The sequence below is a fragment of the Prorops nasuta genome, unplaced genomic scaffold (assembly GCF_024137725.1).
Source record: "Prorops nasuta isolate Cenicafe-Biocafe unplaced genomic scaffold, Cenicafe_Pnas_1.2 PNAS00030, whole genome shotgun sequence".
NCBI classification, from domain to species: domain Eukaryota; kingdom Metazoa; phylum Arthropoda; class Insecta; order Hymenoptera; family Bethylidae; genus Prorops; species Prorops nasuta.
In genome coordinates this window covers 571,869-591,216 of record NW_027116827.1, presented here as the reverse complement: position 1 = coordinate 591,216, position 19,348 = coordinate 571,869, and the positions used below count along the sequence as shown (strand labels likewise).

General features: G+C 34.2%; 1 protein-coding gene across 1 annotated transcript in view; it reads right to left on the bottom strand.

The window, feature by feature from the left end:
- LOC136782700 (trace amine-associated receptor 9) overlaps window positions 1-19,348 on the bottom strand; it is a 34,896-nt gene that overhangs the window by 5,972 nt on the left and 9,576 nt on the right. The window contains exons 2-8 of the mRNA XM_066742309.1: window positions 17,780-17,940; window positions 17,503-17,660; window positions 17,038-17,365; window positions 16,218-16,343; window positions 11,647-11,763; window positions 9,262-9,416; window positions 8,753-8,900 (exon numbers count right to left, since the gene is read on the bottom strand). Coding sequence (XP_066598406.1) covers window positions 8,753-8,900; window positions 9,262-9,416; window positions 11,647-11,763; window positions 16,218-16,343; window positions 17,038-17,262 — 771 coding nt within the window. The 5' untranslated portion in view covers window positions 17,263-17,365; window positions 17,503-17,660; window positions 17,780-17,940. The remainder of the gene's footprint in view (window positions 1-8,752; window positions 8,901-9,261; window positions 9,417-11,646; window positions 11,764-16,217; window positions 16,344-17,037; window positions 17,366-17,502; window positions 17,661-17,779; window positions 17,941-19,348) is intronic.

Below are 19,348 nucleotides of genomic sequence, written 5' to 3'. Positions count from 1 at the left end.
TTATTATCGTTTCACTCTGTTGAATCGTCACTTTGTTAAAATAAAGACATCTACTTGCTTTTAAGTAGATAAAATAACAATTGGAAAGAAAGAGAAAAAGCAATTATTGATTTTTTCATGTAAATAATCTTGCACATTTTACTTATATATAATATCGAATTGAAAAAGTAGTGCAATTGATTGAAATTTATCCGATACACATGCTTGAATGAGGAAAGGTGATACCGAACTTATCCACAACATCAAAACGACTGTCAAAGTTTTAAAAGGATTACGATTTTGTCTATTTAGATATACAAATTCGGTCTCTTCTTTTCTTACTTTGGCTACAAATCCTTCCTTATGATCAATACTTTTGTTTGTAGTTGTCCCGACAGAACGATCTATCCTTATAAGCGGTGGGATTAAACTGCCACAGTCCAGACAAGACTTGCCCTTAACTAATTCCAATTTCTTGAAAATCTGTTCACTTCTATACTAACGAGTTTAACTGCTTTGGATAAGGATCCTTTTCCTATACTATAAGGAGATTGTTCCGCCATGAGTCTTAAATAAGCTTACAAATAAATTTCCCTTCGCGAATTTATATTGCATTATAAGTAATATCATTGAGACTAAAAGGAATAAAGATAAAAATGCTCCAATTAATATTTCTCAGTCCTTGTTTTAATTAAATCCATGGTTGTCTCGTTAAAACTGAGTACAATGATATTATTGATTAAACGTTGGTACATGCAATTAACACGAACAAAATAGTTATTTGAAGCGATTCATTAAAATAATTTTTATAATTTAGTTTTATCTTTTTACACTTGTTATATATATATATATATATCCCAATTGAATCTTTTAGAGTTATTGCTCCTTGATTACTTAAGATAGTTCAGGCTACTGCTAAGTTTGACAGAAATTCCAAGGGTTAATGAATGGGCTGCTAATAAAGTACTATAGAAGTAATTAAATTCGTTAATCATTCCTGTTCTTGCGGAATGAAGAGGATTCCAAACGCAAAGAAAGTCTCGTTGCGGAAAACAGGGAGGCAGAAAGTGGCTGAAGGATAGTGGGGTGTGTAGTAAGAGGCGAAGATATTGGCCATTAGCATATTACACTGCTTGTGCCGGAAGGCCAAAGCATGAGACAAATTACTTCTTCGAAGCATTAGTATTCCGATTTGATTTATTGTTCGAACTTTAGCCTTGCTGAAATATTTCCAAAAATTTACACAAATGAAACCGTACACTACCAACCCATAGAAACGCCAATTTAAAATGGTTTCCATTCTAATTTTACGCTTTTACTCCCATTCTTACAATATGCTATTGTTCGTTAAGTTACCAATCGCAAAGATCTTTCTCATTTTTATATTTCATGCGCGCATTTAAACCTTTTTTGTCGGAATCATTATACATTGGATAAATATTTTTTCTTCGTGTTTCATTAATTGATCAATACATTAAAAATACTTTACGGCTTTAATTTATAGAGTAAAATTTTGAGATTTTTGACCCGGTGTGGCTTCCAAGGAAGTAGTCGCGTAGGTTTAAGAAAGATAGGAATTAGACTGCGCAACCAAAGTGGCATACGCTACGCAGATGGGTCATTTATAAGCTGAAGGAAAAAGGCCAAAGGTCCCGAAATCGTATAAGAAAATAATACTAAGAGCATTATATAATGAAAGGGATAAATAGGAGCACAACTTTAAGCTCAAATAATCGAGATATCCACCTGGCGTGACTCGCGGACGTAAATACATTTCAAGCAACATTTGATTAGCGAGAAATGCTCCGCGAGGCGGCCATCTGGTGGTGTTGTACCAAAGTGGGGACTGTGAAAGAGAGACGGAGAGTGGGCCGGAGTGAGGTGGCCCGAGAATCCCGGACCGTTCACACTATCACCCCTCCGATCTCCAACAAAAATGAAAAAGAGAAAGTGTTATTTTTTTTAATAATTTAATTTGAATATTTCATTCTTAAACTATATAGAACATTCTGTGTTTCTATAAACTTCAGTTAAAGAATTGATATTATTTGTTAATCTGTATTTTATATAAGTTACACTGATTATAGAATACACTTCTAATTAGTATGAGTTTTTGGTATATTATTATTTATTTATTATAGTCATTTTAACGAAAGGGTTTCCCTTATGAATATCATATGTATATATACCACCATATCCTCTTACATAATGATGCTCTACAGAGCAAGCTATAGTAGAAATTAAGTAGATAAAGTTTCCAATAGAAGCAGTAGTAGATTCTTCATTTGAAAAGAGAATAAAAAATAATTGTAAAAACTTCTTGGTATTTATTTTGATATTATACTTTTGCAATAGTTTTATGAGCAATTGTCATGCCATGTCACTCTAATAACAGATAATTAAAATTAATCCTACTAAATAATACTCAATACAGAAACAAGATACATTTATAAGCAAATAGTTATATTTTAAAATATATTTTAATGTATGATTTATATTGAGAAATTAAATTGTCAATGATTGTTAAAGCTATTCTACTGTTTATCCAGCTTTTGATGATTCAATACTATATTACGAAAAATAATATATTTTTATAAATATGTGATAAATGGAAATCTTAGCCTGTAACAAAATTGATGATAAAAGCAATTCCTTTTCTTTGGCTCTTTATCGTAGCTCAGACGGACTCTTCCAGCTTTGCTGAACCGTGAAAAGTGGATGAGACGTCTGAATTACGAGGATAATCTTAAAGGAGGGTGATAAAAATCACGTTATAGAAATTCTAATCTGAACTTCCTTTCGTTGCTTGCCAGACTTTCATCTCAATCATTTTTATTAATTACAGTAAAGTCGTATGTGTGTCACTCATATTTTGTATAGTATTGATTTTTCTCCTTTCGATGCTTCGCCTTTACAGCGATCTTTCATCAAATCTGTTTCTTAATGTAAGTAGTAGCGTATAGTATATCGCTCTTTAAAGCTAGCATTATCTTGTGATGGTATGATTTAAGGTCAACTGTAATTTCATCAAATTTGTACATTTAAATGATTAATTTTAAGCTAGAAAAACAACTGAGCAATATCGTTGGTAAATAATCGAAATAAATCTCAAAACACAATAAAATAGGTCCATGCTGTGATTATTTCTAACGCCTCGCCATTCACAATTGATAAAATCTTACATTTCCGCTACTCAGTCTGCATTATTGTTTTATATCAGATGTTCTGTAAGAATAACTTTGTGCCTAATGTTATATCTATATATTTAAAAGAATATTATATTTTGGAAGTATCATTGATTCAAGCATAGAGGCATTTGGTGTTTAAATATGCATGTAAACTACAAAATAGAAAAGTAAACATTTTATAGTCTTTTTTCGATGTTAATATTTATTGCAAGAAAAGAGTAAAATGACACCTGCCAATAAAAATGATTAGTAGTCTTTATCTGGAAGCTATTTAATACCGGCCAAGTTTCTGCTGGTAGAACATAAATCATCGATGTGGGTAATCCCTTTGGTACAAATAATACGATCTACGATTAATATTACTAGATGTCGATATACGGTAGATTCGAGGTATTTGATTTGTGTGTTCAGCTACTGTGTGATCAATGGAAAAACCCCCTTTCTTTTTCCAAATCGTTTCTATATTCGCATTCTCTCCGATTTGCCGCGTTTCGTAAAAATGCTTCTTCGCACCAAGTCTTTCCACTGAACGACATCTAATAATTCCATAAATATAAGATTTCATAGTAGTCCGTTAAAACGAAAGGTGAAACATAAACAGTATTTCCCTTAAAAAATGTAAGTCCTATTTAATATATTTCCCTCAACATATTCGAAAAAACATTGCATTTATATCAGTAATATAATTGTAATTCAGATTCCTATCTCACACGGAGTAAAATTTAATGACTTTTTAAATATTTAATAAGGATCGATATATTAAAAAGTTTAGACAATACCGCATTCAACTTATTCTTTAGAAAAATTGTGTTGGACATTTACGACCAATGTACGTTGACAAAAGATCATGGGAAGATTGTATATTTGAAAAAGAGGGAAAAACTGTGTGTGAGACGTAGTGACTAACGGACGCAATGTATGTACGCCAAGATCCATATTTAGCTAAAATAGATTGCCATGGTGTGCGCGCATATACGCGTTATAATATCGATGTGAACACATTGCTTTGAGAATTATGTGGATATCCTGTCGCCGATGGCGCCAGGACTAACTTCCTCCAATTTGTGAACTGAACCAATTGTGCCTGTAGGTACTTCGCCCCAAAAATTTTAAAAATAGATTATCGAAAAATTACTAGCATAACTGAAATGATATGGATATTGTCTCATACAAGTGGGAAAGAGCAATTAAATTTAAATAGAAATGCCAATCTTCAGTTCATCAAGGAGGTACTTGAAGAGTGGAGTGAAATATTGAGAAGAATCGTCATAGAAAGAGAGAGAGAGAGAGAGAGAGAGTTAGTCCATACGATGATCTTCACACGTCAGTTCTCCTTATCGATGATGTTGCGAAGAAAACTAAAGGCCAGACATTCGCTTTATCCCTCTTTGGTAAGCAGGCGATAGCGAGGCAGCTTCTTTTCCGTGGAAAATCTTCCATAGTGGCGCAACCATCGTCTCGAGAACACCTTTAGAAGACATTCCCGCATCAATTGACCTACATAACAACTATGGTCCACAGGCCAAGACACGGACGTGGCATTGAAGGATAAAAAGCTGTGGTGCTAGTGAGGGGGGGGGGGGGGGGAGGGGTAGACAACTAGCAAACTTTCTTACAAATAAACTGCTAACAGTGTTTTTCATTTTTTCGCTCGTTTAAAAGATTGCTTAAAGTTTAAGCCTCTGGACAACCATAAAAAGTTGACGAGTATTTTCGTTGAAATCGTTCCCTGGAATTAGCTATTAAACTCCGTCTGTCATAAGACTAGAATTATTAGTATACCTTTGCATGAAACGAAATAAACCCGAAGGGAGCATTTTATAAAGTCAAGGTATTCAAAACAAACCATAACAAAAACCTTCTTATCATATTTTATATACAAACCGTTGAAAGGATATATCGTCTAAAATTTCCACCTATCTTTCAAGGATAACAAATTATTTTACTAGAATCGAATAAAATTTTACAAGAAGTACCGAACCTACAAGAAGCGTATGCTTGATATTCAAGAGATTCGCGAAGAGAATATATACTATAATAAAGTTGGCATATTTATATTGCCAGAAGAAACGAGCGATAAGAATACGTTTCGGAACGTAGTAAGTTATGACGTGTAATATAGGTAAAGGAGATCGCCAAGTGTCCAATACATTTTTATTAATACTACCACCCTAAGTTAACACAAGTTAAATAAAAATAGAATTGGCTAAACCAGATTTATTTTTACGAAGAATTAAGTTTTCATGTTAAAATATTATTATGCCGAAAATATTGATAATTCAGGATTTTTAGTTTTAAACTCTGAAAATCCATCAGCAATATTCTTTCTTGAAATATGTCAAGCAAACAGATCCAACCGCTAGCAGCTACTAAAACAGCAGAATGTAATTTTCAGAAATGACATCAATTTGTTTGGATTCGACCACCAATGTCACAATCAACTTGCATATTTTTCATTAAAAATTTGATATACTATATTCTTGTGAAAATTGTACTCTAGAACAGCAAAAATATAAAAACAGAGTATAACAATTTTTAGTAAATATTTCAATCATTTGTTAAAGCAACATGATCATTGATATACGACATAGTAATATTAGAATATTATTCTTGAAAACATATAGTTATCAATTCGATACTTCGTTTTCAACCTAAATGCTTAGTCTTAGTTAAAATTCGTTATTGTCGCTGATATAGTAATTCTCTGTATACTTCTGGACAATGCAAGGAAACGATGCTCGCATTGATTCGACCCAGCAAAAACCTGTTAATGCTTGACTTGACTGGACTTTATCGAAAATATATTGGGCTCTCGTAAAAAGGAAGCAAGATTGGTTGAGACAGAAAGAAGGCGATACGAGCGGTGGGAAATAGTTTTTTGGAGTGGGTAGATAGGGAATTCTTGAATGAGTCCTCTTTGCAGACACATCCTTCCCGACGACCATCGTTTGTCGTGCACTTAACCCATTTTGTCGGGAGATCCTACCTAGCCGGAAAATACGGGCCGATGGAACGGGGTGGCTAACGACCCGCGGATTCTTGGCCGATTACGGAGTGCCGGAGCGATTTCTCGTAATGGCGCAAATTCTGCAAGGAACTTAGACCTACCGGATAACTAACCACCTTCCTATAAAGAACGAAGCTTCGTTATGACTGCTAGCAATCAACCAATCCGACGGATTTATCGATGCGTAGCCAATCGGCCATTACCTGCAAGCGTCAAGTACGTGCTTGCATGCAGGACGTCAACGACGATCAATTTAGATATCCCTATAGTCATGCAATACGTCTAAATGCAAAATAGTATCGATTGAAACTTGATGCAATTCAATTTAATACTACGTACTGCCTATATACGTATGTTAAGTTCTACAAACGATTACTATGCTGATAACGAAGTTTTTCCAACTGATTTTAATTGGAAACTTTATACGAGCTACCAAACGTTTTCGATTACACTGACTTTTTATTTTCTCTTTTGTTTCAAATTCGTAAATCAATGTTATGTCACTTTTTAATTGTATTAAAGGAAATGTTTAACCGCCCCCCCTACCCACCGTTTAAAATATTTGAGTAATAAAGGTGCAATTTTTTGTTGCTATTTCTTGCAATAATGTAGGTTATAGTAGGACATATTCATTATGCGCGTGCAGTGTTTTATTGCTAAACTTAATGGCCTCTGGTTCAAAGGCAGAAGAAGTCGAAAGAACTTCAACAAGTGATATTAATGACTAGCGGAGTAAGTAGTTGCAGAGTAGTAATATATTTATTCTGCTTTCTTTTCTGTTCTGAGCTACGCTACGCTAGCACTTCGATAACAATAGTCCAATAAATATCGAGTCTTCCGCCCACACATACAATAGTTCCAGTCAATCTTATGGCACACAAAGTAGTACACGGTAGCTCCCTGCATGGTGTTCACATGAAAATTATACATATACATATATACATACGAGCACGTACTAATTCTACTCATGGTAGTCTTTAAAGCTCAAATAATAATAGTTTTACAAAATTTGTAAATCATTGACATAACAAGCTTGGTTTTATCAAGAAGCGTAAAAACTTACTTTTTCTTATATGTAATGTAAAAATAAGTTAGAGGTTTTTCTTTGTTTATCAATTTATCTTTAAATCGAATCAATGTTTCAATTATATTAAATTTTAGTTAATCAGTTAATACTTATTTATAGACTTTTCCACAATACCAAAAAACTCATGACAGCCAATTTTACGGTGTCTTTGAATTAAATGTTTAGAACTTCAAAAACATTGATATAAGTATAAGATATTTCTTACAGTTAGTCTGTGCGAAAGCTTGTTTAGTAAAGATAGGAATAAATGCGATTTCCTTAGGGGCGACGAAGGTGCGAGTAGAAAAATGTTGTTTACTGTAAAAACTGGGGTATACTTCCGGTCAAAGTAACTACTGCTATAAGAATGGGCGACAGAAAGTTTCTAGTTAATATCAGAAGCGAAAGAGAGAGAGAAAGTCCATTAAAAATAATATACGTTTTTTAAAAAACAAAGAAAAAAGAATAAATAAAAAACTAAAGCAAAATAAAAAAAACCTTGTATTTAAGTATTGGTTGTATAGAAAAATCCTAACATTTTTATAGCCCTAGAAAAATTGATCTATTACCAGCTAAACAACATCTGGATTATCAGTTCTATATACATATAGAATGCTAGTCCAGATAGAAACTGAACAGACAATATGGTCAAAAGCAACCAAGAGTCAGGTCTTATCGTCGGAAAGTTCGCGTCTTGCTAGAACTTCAGTTGATATTAAACCAGCTGCCTATCACGGATTTCGCTTTCAACCCTCATCTATCAGACCCTGCAAATGTTCCCTATCGATACCACAACTCAATGTTTATGGTTATGCCTATGACCAGTCTTCTACCAAATGATCGTACACAGGTTATCTTTGATGTTCCCTTGGAAATGCTTCAAAGTTTTGGTTTATATGCTTTACCTCCAGTAAACTGCAATAATTAACAAAGTATTTCTTACCAGTGAAATATATGAAATGAACAAATATTAACCCTCTCATACATATTTGCTTAACTAAAATCTTATCATTAAACATTTGACTTTTAGGCATCTAAGCAAACAAGCGTTGTTTTTTACAACACACAACATGAATATACTCTTGATGGCTCTTTCACAACGATGCATCTTTCTTTGCCCCCCAAGGGAGTTACATCTGGTATAGCAGTGGGTGTATTGCTCTGAGAATCCTAATTAGCGCGTGTATCAAAGCTAAATCCAAGAGATGCACCTATAACCCTAGATATGATTGTACACAGTCAGACTTTCGGATGGTTATTAATTCATCTGCACACCAATTCTGCAAGAACTAATTAAGCAGAAACAAAGACTTTAGGACGGTCTAGTATAATCTCAAATTTCAATGTACAAATTTTACACGATAGCTTCGTAGATTATTTTGCTGCTGAGTTTATAATAAAGTTTTAATAATTAACTCAATCTTCTATAATTATTGTAATGAGGGATAACAACAAAATAGTTTAAGTTTGTAGTAACTACAATGTCAGAGTTAACGTGATAACTTCACTCACCCTTTCTATGTGACCTCCGGTAACAACTTCTGGTGTATTTACACATATCACTCTTTTCAAACGCAATTTGTTAACGTGAAACGCAGAGCCGTAGCAATACATCAGCACCATAGTAGTGGGAAAGTAAAAACAGCAGCATGCTAATATTCTGAAACAAATATTACGTTCTTTTCTTAATTGAATTCAATGAAAGACTGAAAACGTCGAACACCTAAAAAGCATTTACGACGCTCAATTGTTCGTTCTTCCTCATGTTTACGTAAGGTTATTTAATTATACATCGACGAATATTCGAAATGATACAATTTTTACAATAAAATTAAGGAGACGCTTAATTATGTAAAGTGCAAACGCGAATGGAATAGAAAAAGGAATTAAATAAGGCAAGAGCATAAGTAAGTCTTGCCACATGATCTTTCGTAATTGGTCAATGATGAATAATGGAGGTGAGATTCACAGAAAAGTGCGGCATAGTCTATCTTTTTGTCATTTCCACACCAACGTCATACCTAAGGGAAGCTCTGGCGAAGAAAGGATCGCAGGCGAGAAGGCCAGATCCGTTGAAGTAGTAGCCACCCCTTGGGAGAACGAGTGCACCAAAAATCGCCACACTGGCTATCCAGGTTGTTGACATCACTGCCACGCAGCCCTGTCGCATGTAATACTACACATGCACAGACAAAAAGACGTCAATTTTTCATCGGTTTATGTATATATATATATATATATGTTACAACGTTTTCATATATCAAGCTGAGTTAAATAAAGTCATCTATCGTAACAATGTATAATTGTGTTTTCTCACATTTTTTTCTTTAGCAATTTAAAATACGTGTAAGCAGAATATCCGCTGCAATAAATTGCATAAATGTGTCTTAAATTAAATTGTAGCAAACTTGCAGATATGTGACAAAAATTGTTTTAAAAGGTTTTATTTATTTGTTTTACTATTAGAGTTAATAGCATGCAAATTTTGCTCAGAATGCTTTCATTGTAAACTTTTATTCAAAACATCTGTTCTGAAAATTTGTGTAAAATTATAACGAGCAAACTATAGCAAACATTATATCTTTATGGAAAGTTAAACTATTAATACTTTGCAGCAAGCAACAAGTAATAAAATCTCACGCGAAATTGTACTTCATTAAAAGCAACCAGAATAGTGTGAAATTTTCTCGTTAGAAACAATTAAAGACTTTAACCCATAGTAAATTATGTAAATGAAATTGCGATGAGACTCTGAATAAAATATTCCTATAAGGTTGATCGATGACTTTAGCCTTGAAAGTTCAGTACTGTTATACTGATCGGATATAAAGAAAAGCCGAGAAAACTTCAATGGTTTCTTTTATTGAGGGTATAAGGTTTTATGAGCTCAACGTGCTAAGCACCTAAGAAATTGGATGAGCTCTACATCATTTTAGAAAGGTACCATATAGGGAGGCGAAAAGCCCTAAGTTCATTGTTTTTATTTTTAAATGCTTTTATAACATAGGAAATCTTTAAAGACGCAAAAATATTGTAAAATTTATTAAAAAGAGTAAATAAAGGAGAGTAAACTTTTGTGGTAAATTCTAGCAGTCAAAATAGTGCGATGGTAAGCAGAAATGATAAAAAGGAAATAACGGAGAGAGTACGCGTTGATAGTGGAATAAAAAGACCAAAATCAGGAGAAAGAAAGTAAGGGACAGATGTAGTCGAACAAGGCTTCTTTGATAGGCGGAAAATTACGGAACGAGCGGGAGCTGGAGTCAGCGATTCATCAGATCGATCTTTTTTATACTAGTCGTTTTCGTCGAACTCGTTTTTGCCCAATTTAACAGACAACTAAACTAGCAACCTTCCAGCGGATATTCATGAAATCATTCTATATACCGTTCCACCGAAGGAGTAATTAAGATAGACATGTAAATTAGCAAAAAGTATAAAAATCATTTGCTAAGTACGAAACTTAAAATTTTTAACTGTACTCTAAAATGATACAAAATAAAAGTTTACTTTTTGTATAACTTCATTGTACTAACTTTTCTGATTTACATTTAACATTACATTCTCCTGCATGACTTTCAACCTTATGTAAAAAGTAATTAAAGTTGCCTGAATTTTCTGATTTGTTTTGCATTTTAACTGTTTCGTGTTATAGTTTTGTACCATGCACAGTAACTTCTACAACTGATAGTACAACATGCAAAGAAATAAATCTCTTGGAATAAACATTTCAATATAATATTGTTATTTTTCTTTTCTTTAAAGAACGTGTATCTATTAGAAATATGTGTAAAATAAAATAGCAAGAAATATATGATCGTTGAAGCAAAAGAGAAATGAAATTTATTTACTTCAAGGGATTTATTCATTTTTTCGTCATGAACGGTCAATTTTGGGAGTAACTATATATGCAAGGGAGATAAGCCATTGTGAAATATACACTAAAGTGTGGCCTGCACATTTGATTATATCTTTATGGTGTTCGTATATTGTACCTAGTTCAATTTGCTTATTTAAAAACCACAATGAATTACGATCGAAATCTATAGTATTTTCGATTTTTGCAGTGGAAAATAGGAAAGTATATTTAGCTGTAAAGTCGTTAAAGCCGAGCAGGAAACAAATGATTAATTAAACTATTGCAATATTTAATTGAAGTCCCAACAATAAAGTAGAATAGAGCACGCCAATAAAACTTATGAATATTTATGGTCTTGTTATAATAGTATAAAGATACTTTAGACTTTCTTCATGTTAATTTGCATACGATAAAAAGCTATAGAAGAGACGAATAATGAAAATTGAAGAGGAATCTGATTTGAGATGTGCTTTCATTAGCATGCATAGGACAAGTTTTCACCTCTCTTTTTTTCAATTAAAATAACTTTGCTTTACTACACATTTACCTTTTTCGAGGAATGTCTGTGATAACGATGTGGATGCAGCATACAAATATAACGGTCGATCGCCATACAGACGAGGATAACTGCGCTTTGTTGTGTCAAAGCACCTCTGAGGAGTGCCTGTAACATTTTTTTTAAGTGTACACGGTTTAATAAACGTCAACACTATTTTCGTGTATAAATGATAACTAACATGAAAATTCTACTTCACATGTGCATCTACGTAATTATAATGAAGTACGATATAGTCGAATCATCCGTTTTTAAATGTCCAGCACTTATATTAATCTTCGTATTATTGCTGCCTTGAAAATTCCCATTATTCCATTAGCTAATTTTTCCATTTATTGTAATTGGTCCATAATTCTCACATACATATTTATTACTATAATGGACATTAAACTCTCCATTCAGGTTTTAAGCCAAAATACACACGAAGTAAATCAAAAATTAAAATATCGTTTTTTAGTCAAACTTGCCGAACTCAAAAAGGTAACCAAATTAGCATACATTATGCTATCTCGCGTTCATGCCATGGGTATTTGGGTTAGTCGAAGATTATTCAATAAAATTATCGTGAAAGGACACCCGATTTATCTGATGTAAACAGGGTGTTCTCCATGTTAAATTCACTCTAATCGTTAAAATTTACGAGAGAATCATTGTTTCCCAGTGTGAAATCAATACCGTCACAACGCAATAGTCAGATTAATTATCAAGAGATGATAATTACCTTAATTAACATAACATCACTGCTGGTTATTTAAGCATTTCCATAGTTAAGCCGTGCACATAATGACTTCGATGATAGGACATATCATCCCGGATTTCATTAAGATCGTATCGAGTTTTCGCTCCGATTACAGTTTGCTACCCACTACCGCTCGTACAATTTTCATAATACCGCAAAAGCCATTATAATTCATATTAAACTAAATTAAGCACTGCTTACTATTATTTTTTATTTTATATTAGCAACTATATGTATAATGTTGTAGAAACCACAATATTTTATGTCCATTCTGGTACTGCCAGAGATAATAGCTGCGTCTTTAAATACCAAAAGCTTGATTGAATAAAATATGCCCAGTTTTGTAATAATTGTGCTATAATTTTAAAGAATACCAAATTTATAATACCGTTGCAAATGTAAAGATAAAAGCAAGGATACTCGTGTAAAGCATGTTTACAACATTAGTAGTCTTTAAAGCAGGATTGTAGACAATTGGCTATTTATTCTCCCCAAATGTACACGCGTTAATCGATACTAGTTGACAAATTGCGAGCATTCAAATTACATCTGCTACTGAGACGGGGATCAACTCCTCTCAGCTCCTGAGATTTCTAATCTAGTTTCGTGTCAGTTGATCTTGATCTGCATTCAGTATTCAATTGAAAACTAAAGCTAAATATATGGTACTTATTTTCCTTCGAGCTCTTCTAAACACGTATTTGTCTATATTTTATGATGACTAGAGAACATATATTTAAATAGTTTGAGCAAATCCATCAATTAACGTGCGTATGAGCTTAGATTGAGATATAATTTATCCTTTCAATTTATCTATAAGGCCATTAAAATATATTATTGTCATCATGTTTTTTGAGAGCTAATTTTAAAACTTTTAAAAGCAATAGCAGATACCTATTGTGAAAGCTCTAAGTATAAATGGTGAAAAATGGAGAACTTTTCTTGTTTACCATTTAACTTATACTTGAAACTTATATAGAGCGGAAGTAACTGCAACACTGATGGGTCATAAATTTAAAGGCTCTAGTGATCTTTGTATTTAAAAAACGAAAAAGTTATTCAGAATAATATATTAGGATAGGGAAACTAATATAATTAATAAAATAGTTCGATCTAGAAAATAATTGAAAAAGTTACCCTTCGCCCTTGTCTTAATTATATATATACTTATATTCCATTTGGTACGTTTAATTGGAGTTTTTAGTTCACGCTCGTGCGTTAATTTTCTTTCTTTTTATGCAGTTACCAAGCAGTTTAATTTTTGTTCTTCTATCTGATATCATGTGTAAGTAAAAACCGCCAGTGTCTCCTGTTGATCCACCAACGATGTGTTTGAGTTAGTATATATGAGACTCCCCTACACTGACTTCAAAGTTTTTGTTGATTCCAATAGAGAAGTTTGAAAATGGAATAGAAAATTTGAAACGCTACGGTGGTCAGGACGTATTTTTGTGAGAGCTAGAGGTGAAATGGTCTGGTGATTCGATGAATCAGTGACAGTGGTGTATCCATAAAGGGGTGTGGGTGGTTGGTAGTGCGAAGGAGAGGGGAAACATTTAAGATGGTTGCCATGGTGACTGTTGGCATACAGCCAGCGAAAAGATCTAATAATCTAGAGGGCCAGGATCGGCTTGACCTGCTTCCACGAGTCATCCTCGAGACACCCGAGAGACCTTAACCCAATATTTTCACCACAAACGAACTTACACGACAAGTGGTCGCAGCATTGCCTACCACCAGAAATCAGGTGATATAATGGAAATCAGGCCGAGCCTTATTTATCGATCAAATAATTAGGTTTACCCGCTTCTAATGACTTCAACGATTCTCTCGGACTTTATTTCCCCCAGTCTAGTTAGTAATATTTAATAATAGGATTGATTTCGTTTTGCGCCTTTCATTTCAACTTATTTTGAATATTTAAAATTTGCTCTAATAAGAAAATAATACTATTATTGTGTAATATTTTATTCGAGAATATTCTCATGTTCCATTTATGTTCTCGAATATTCATTTCAATCCATTGTAAAACATGCAGGGTAGGTACTGCAAGAAAAGTATGTATATTAGAACTGGTGTAAGTATTAGTAGCTATTCCTTGGGTGTAAGGATATAACGTGGTTATAAACGTGATAGGAGTTACGTGAGATGTGTAGTAATGATCGTCATGCAAGCGTGTAAGGTTAAAGACTGTACCTTCTCTACTACTCATCTCATCTGTGGCTAAGCAAAAATAAGTAAAAGGGCAGTTTATGCAATTTTATCATATTTATACTATAAATAGTATACCTAATGATAAGGACCGTCGCTTAACCATAATTATTATATAGAAAGGGAATGGCTAATTTAGATTGCATGATTGTGTCACGCATAACGCATAGACCGCAAAAGGATAGAATTCGTATAATGTTTGCATTACGCTTGTACATGGTGTATACTATAAAAACTTAGGTGTCTCCTGAAAAAGTTTCGTATTATGTACAGCGTGAGGATTTCGGCACAAACTATTGGCGAATAACGTATGTATATGAAACAGTAAGGGATGGGTGAAGAAAAAGGATAAAGTTTACTGAGACTTGAGTTAGCAGTAGCAGAAACTTGCGAAATACAAAGTCCCTAGGTCAGTGTAATACATATTTCTACCACGTATACTTGGAATGCTACCAACGTACCGTTGCAAGGATGATTTGTCGTTACAGATACGACCCTGATTTACGATCTTCGAAAGTACCGGCACCCTTTGGTAACAACCTTTGCATTATTGCTAGAGCTACGAAGTCATTTATCCGATTAGATATTACCATTTACAAATTTATTAGTTTTTATAATTCTCGTTTTAACTTCAATTTAAAACAATAAGCTCTAGAAGTTTAATTAGCGAATTAAAACAGTTATTTTAATTATGAATTTAATGATACTCATTATAGCGCAATTTTTAATCGGCATTAAATTTAATATTATTTCACTGGTACTCAAGGAAAGTCATACCGGAAGTACAAAGCACGTTGAGTTATTAATCATCTTATAACGAGGTGCGAAGGCGTTTGGGATTGGGCCGAAACATTCTCGTACTCTGGAACCAGCGACGGGGGAGTTTCATGGGGCAAAATCAAGAAATATGTAGCCACAAATCACGTCTCTGGCTTAGTTCAGGTATACGAGAGTAAAGGCTTATAAGGACGAAACTGAAATTTGGGGGAGAGAAACAGTGACTACGAGATAACCGAAGAAGAAGCAGAAGAGGTGGAGTCATAAGATTACCGCCAGGAATTCACCGATAATCCTGCACCTAGTACGTAGTTCTGGAAGGAGCTCCGGAATCGCAACCGCGAGTTCCTGACGGTAATAATTTCCGGTGAGCAGGAGCACCGTTCTGACATTTATTAGATTTTTTCTTCCATCTCCGGAGGTTAGAATGCTTCGCTAGGAGTCAAGAGGCGTTCGAACCTAAATTTAATGCTAATCCATCAGAGTAAGGCGCAACACAATATGGATACGCTTTTCTAATGATACGCTTCAGCCACTATAGAAATTATTGTTTTCTCAAAGTATGCGCATCTTAAAGTGCAAAATCCATACTCATTTTAAAATTAATAGTTAATTAAACTATCGCTGATAAGAAAATAACGTTTTAAGAAAGTTAAAGAATTATAAGGTATAAATATTATCCAAAAAGCAATTGTCGCGAATTTCATAGTGCAGTCCCGAAACTATAGTTGCGTGGCAGAGTTTTACCTTGAGAGAGTCATTCTTGAGAGAAAAACAATAAAATGGACGAGAAATAAGATAAAAAAGCGTAGGGAAGTAAAGTATTGGGTTTTACCTGAATTTGACAAACGACTTCACCATAAGGCCAACATCCATAAACTGCTGGTAAAAATCCAAAAGGCGTCACTAGTAGTCCAATGGCTAGATCATTACTTGCGAGACTCGTCAGCAGATACCTTGGCTACAATAAAGAAGAAGAAAACCTGTTGACCGTGTCAATGATATGATAATAATTCTCTCGCTTCATTGCATAAACGTGTGTAAGTGGAACGAATCCGTAGAGTGCTCGAAAAATAATATTTCGATCATAGCAGCAGTGAATTTATAACGAACTAAGTGTTAAATCGTTGATGAGTATGTAATTTGAATTCACTACCACATAATACTGCCAAAATACATGCGTCTGAACTGTTTGGGGCAAGCTAGCGTCTCCGCTGAGTACAAAGTGGTATATGCAAAGGGAGTAGAATCATTCTAAGATCTTGTGCTCTGGTAGTTGCACGAATCTCGGGTACCTCCGAAGGAAGGCATGGTAGTATGGGATGCAGTTTCTCTCCCAGCAAGCTTCTGTCCCCTTTACCATACGTATCCCCTTCCAATTCCACAAACTACAGAGTTCCATCCAAAACTTTTGGTTCCCATAATAGTTAACAATTCTCTAAGCTCCAATTTAGTATGTCTCCACAGATAATTAAATAATTTCAAATAAATTATATATTTTCAAGCCTTAAGAGTAGTAAACAGCTGATCTTATTGCATAAGAATCAATAATGCAGAGACTCTTAAGGAACATGTTGAATATATTCAATCTGGAGGAACTCAAGTTTCGTGACGTTTACAAGTGCTATAAAGCAGAATGGGAAAGATTAACTAACCTGAGCATGGATGTATTTGTTGTAACGCCTGCTATTAATAACGCAAATAACTAGTAGATTAGCAAACAGTATTCCAAGACTCAACATGAGTATCAAAGTTGCACGTATAAGCTCTCCAGGTCCTGGTCCGGTCCAAACAGCTTCGGAGGTGCCAGCTCGCCAGCAACTGCTGTTACTGAGTGCAGGTGCGAGCAGAATCGTTGGTTGCCGATTCTCCAACGACATTCTCCAGAAATTTCTACCAAAGCCTTGTCAAGTATCTCAGGCGAGACGTCGCTTCCGCGTCTTGGCAAACTTGCTTGCCCCGTACTTTTACAGCTTTTCATCACTGCAATATGAACGTATAATCAATACATATTCCCCAAAATACCCAGAGATCCACTGTCCTTACATCCTCGGTAAAAATTATTTTTGTTGAAAAATATAATATTTACCAAATTTTTGTATGTGTTCATTTTTACGTACCTCTGATCAGTAAATTTTCTTCACCGGCAGCTCTGGAAGGGAGTGTACCATTGATCGACGAAAAACGTCGATTACTCGAATATTTAGCATTCTCATCCGCATTCCTGCATTTCTTCCGAAGTCGCAAAACTCAGTTGCGATTCTTCTAACAATGTTTACTGCACAAAACATACTTTATATAATAAATTTTATTGAAAAACAAACATCTTTTAACCTATTATTAGATAAAAAAAAGATTAATATCACTATACTATTTAATCAAAATTATTGTCACAACCTTATAAAAACTCGCACGAAGCATAGTTGATCTTTAATGCTGTTATTCACGAATCGTCAAATTCTCGTTGTTCGGAGCATAAAGCTTCTGTTGTAAAGCAGTTTATCGAAAGCCGATGCATGACGATTTTTTTCCAAATATTCCCTGCAGGATAAGGCAATCTGTAAAAAACAGATAAATATCCTCAATAATTTAATTAGTTTAATATATGTTATCTGAAGCACACACAACTAAACGAAATATAATAAAAAGAACTTTAAGCTTTGTCGAATAATATTATGTTTTATCAGTTTTCTTCCAAGTGCTAAGAAGCAAACGTTTTTCAACTGATCTGTAAAATTATTATGTCAAATAAAACTAATGCTTTGATGTAATTCGTGTTTATGAGGATTCATCATACTTAAAATGAAGATACAGTTAGATAAAAAAAACATTTACGATTTCTAATAATGTTTCATTGCGCATCGCGTTATAAATAAGATGCTTTCTACAAGTAAGCAGCTTTTGTGTGATTATGGTTATGAAGCTGTAAGAGGGGCATTAAGAGTGCAGGCATGCGATGGCTGGGTTATCAGATAGAGCATAGGTAGCTATTTATATTGTCATAGCTGCAAGTCTTTTGCGTAAATTCAACGTCGAGGCAGCTGGGAAAACTGTGAAAGGCCTCGAAGAAAAGGAAGGGGGAGAGAGAAAAGGGATGACGACGTAATTTAACGGATGAGTGCTTTGGTCGCAAACTGAATTGGCGACGAGCGACGAACGGCGAGGAAATTCATATATGTATACATATACATGCGCAGATTCACACAGCTACAATTATATCACGAAACCATGGCTGCATATCCTAGCTCGCATGGATTATCCTGGCGCAATTCTATCATTTCCCATTAATACCTTCACGTTTAATTTTCTCGCACTGTGGCTCACTTTTTTAACAAAAAACTAAAGAAAAGAGTTTCGATGCTCAGGCTTTTCAATTGATGAAACATTCATTAAGGAAGGGCGAAGAAATGAATTTCAACAATGATATAATCTGTCGCACGACTTGCAAAGTATGGAAACAATTGATTAAGAGAGAGTAGGGGCTGTGAGTATTGATGACGTTGATCGATAATCGGCTTCGATTCGTGTGTCCTCTGCGTTCAACTAATGGTGCATTGTTTCAGGATCAGATCCTGCGATAGCTAGAGCGTAAATTTTGCGTGCAACCCTTGCTTGTCCAACTAGGGAAAAGCGAAACTTCAATACCTAGTGGTTGGGCCACCGTGGGGGTCGATTGTTCGCTATGTCATATTCGTAAATAATAGAAGTTAAATGTATTTCTGTGTTTAGTCGTTACGGTAATTCAGTCGCCTATAGTCTCATCAATGGCAGTAAATTTGTTCGGCTTGCAGTACTTTTAATGCGTAACTACAAATCTTTTAATGGTTATGTTTAAATGTAAATTATGCGATTATAATTTTGCGTAGTCTGTTCTTTACTGCTGTTAATACCAATGATATGTGAAGCAATTTAAAGAGAGTCGATTTAAAAGTTATGAAAACGAAGTGGAAGGAACGAATAAGAGGG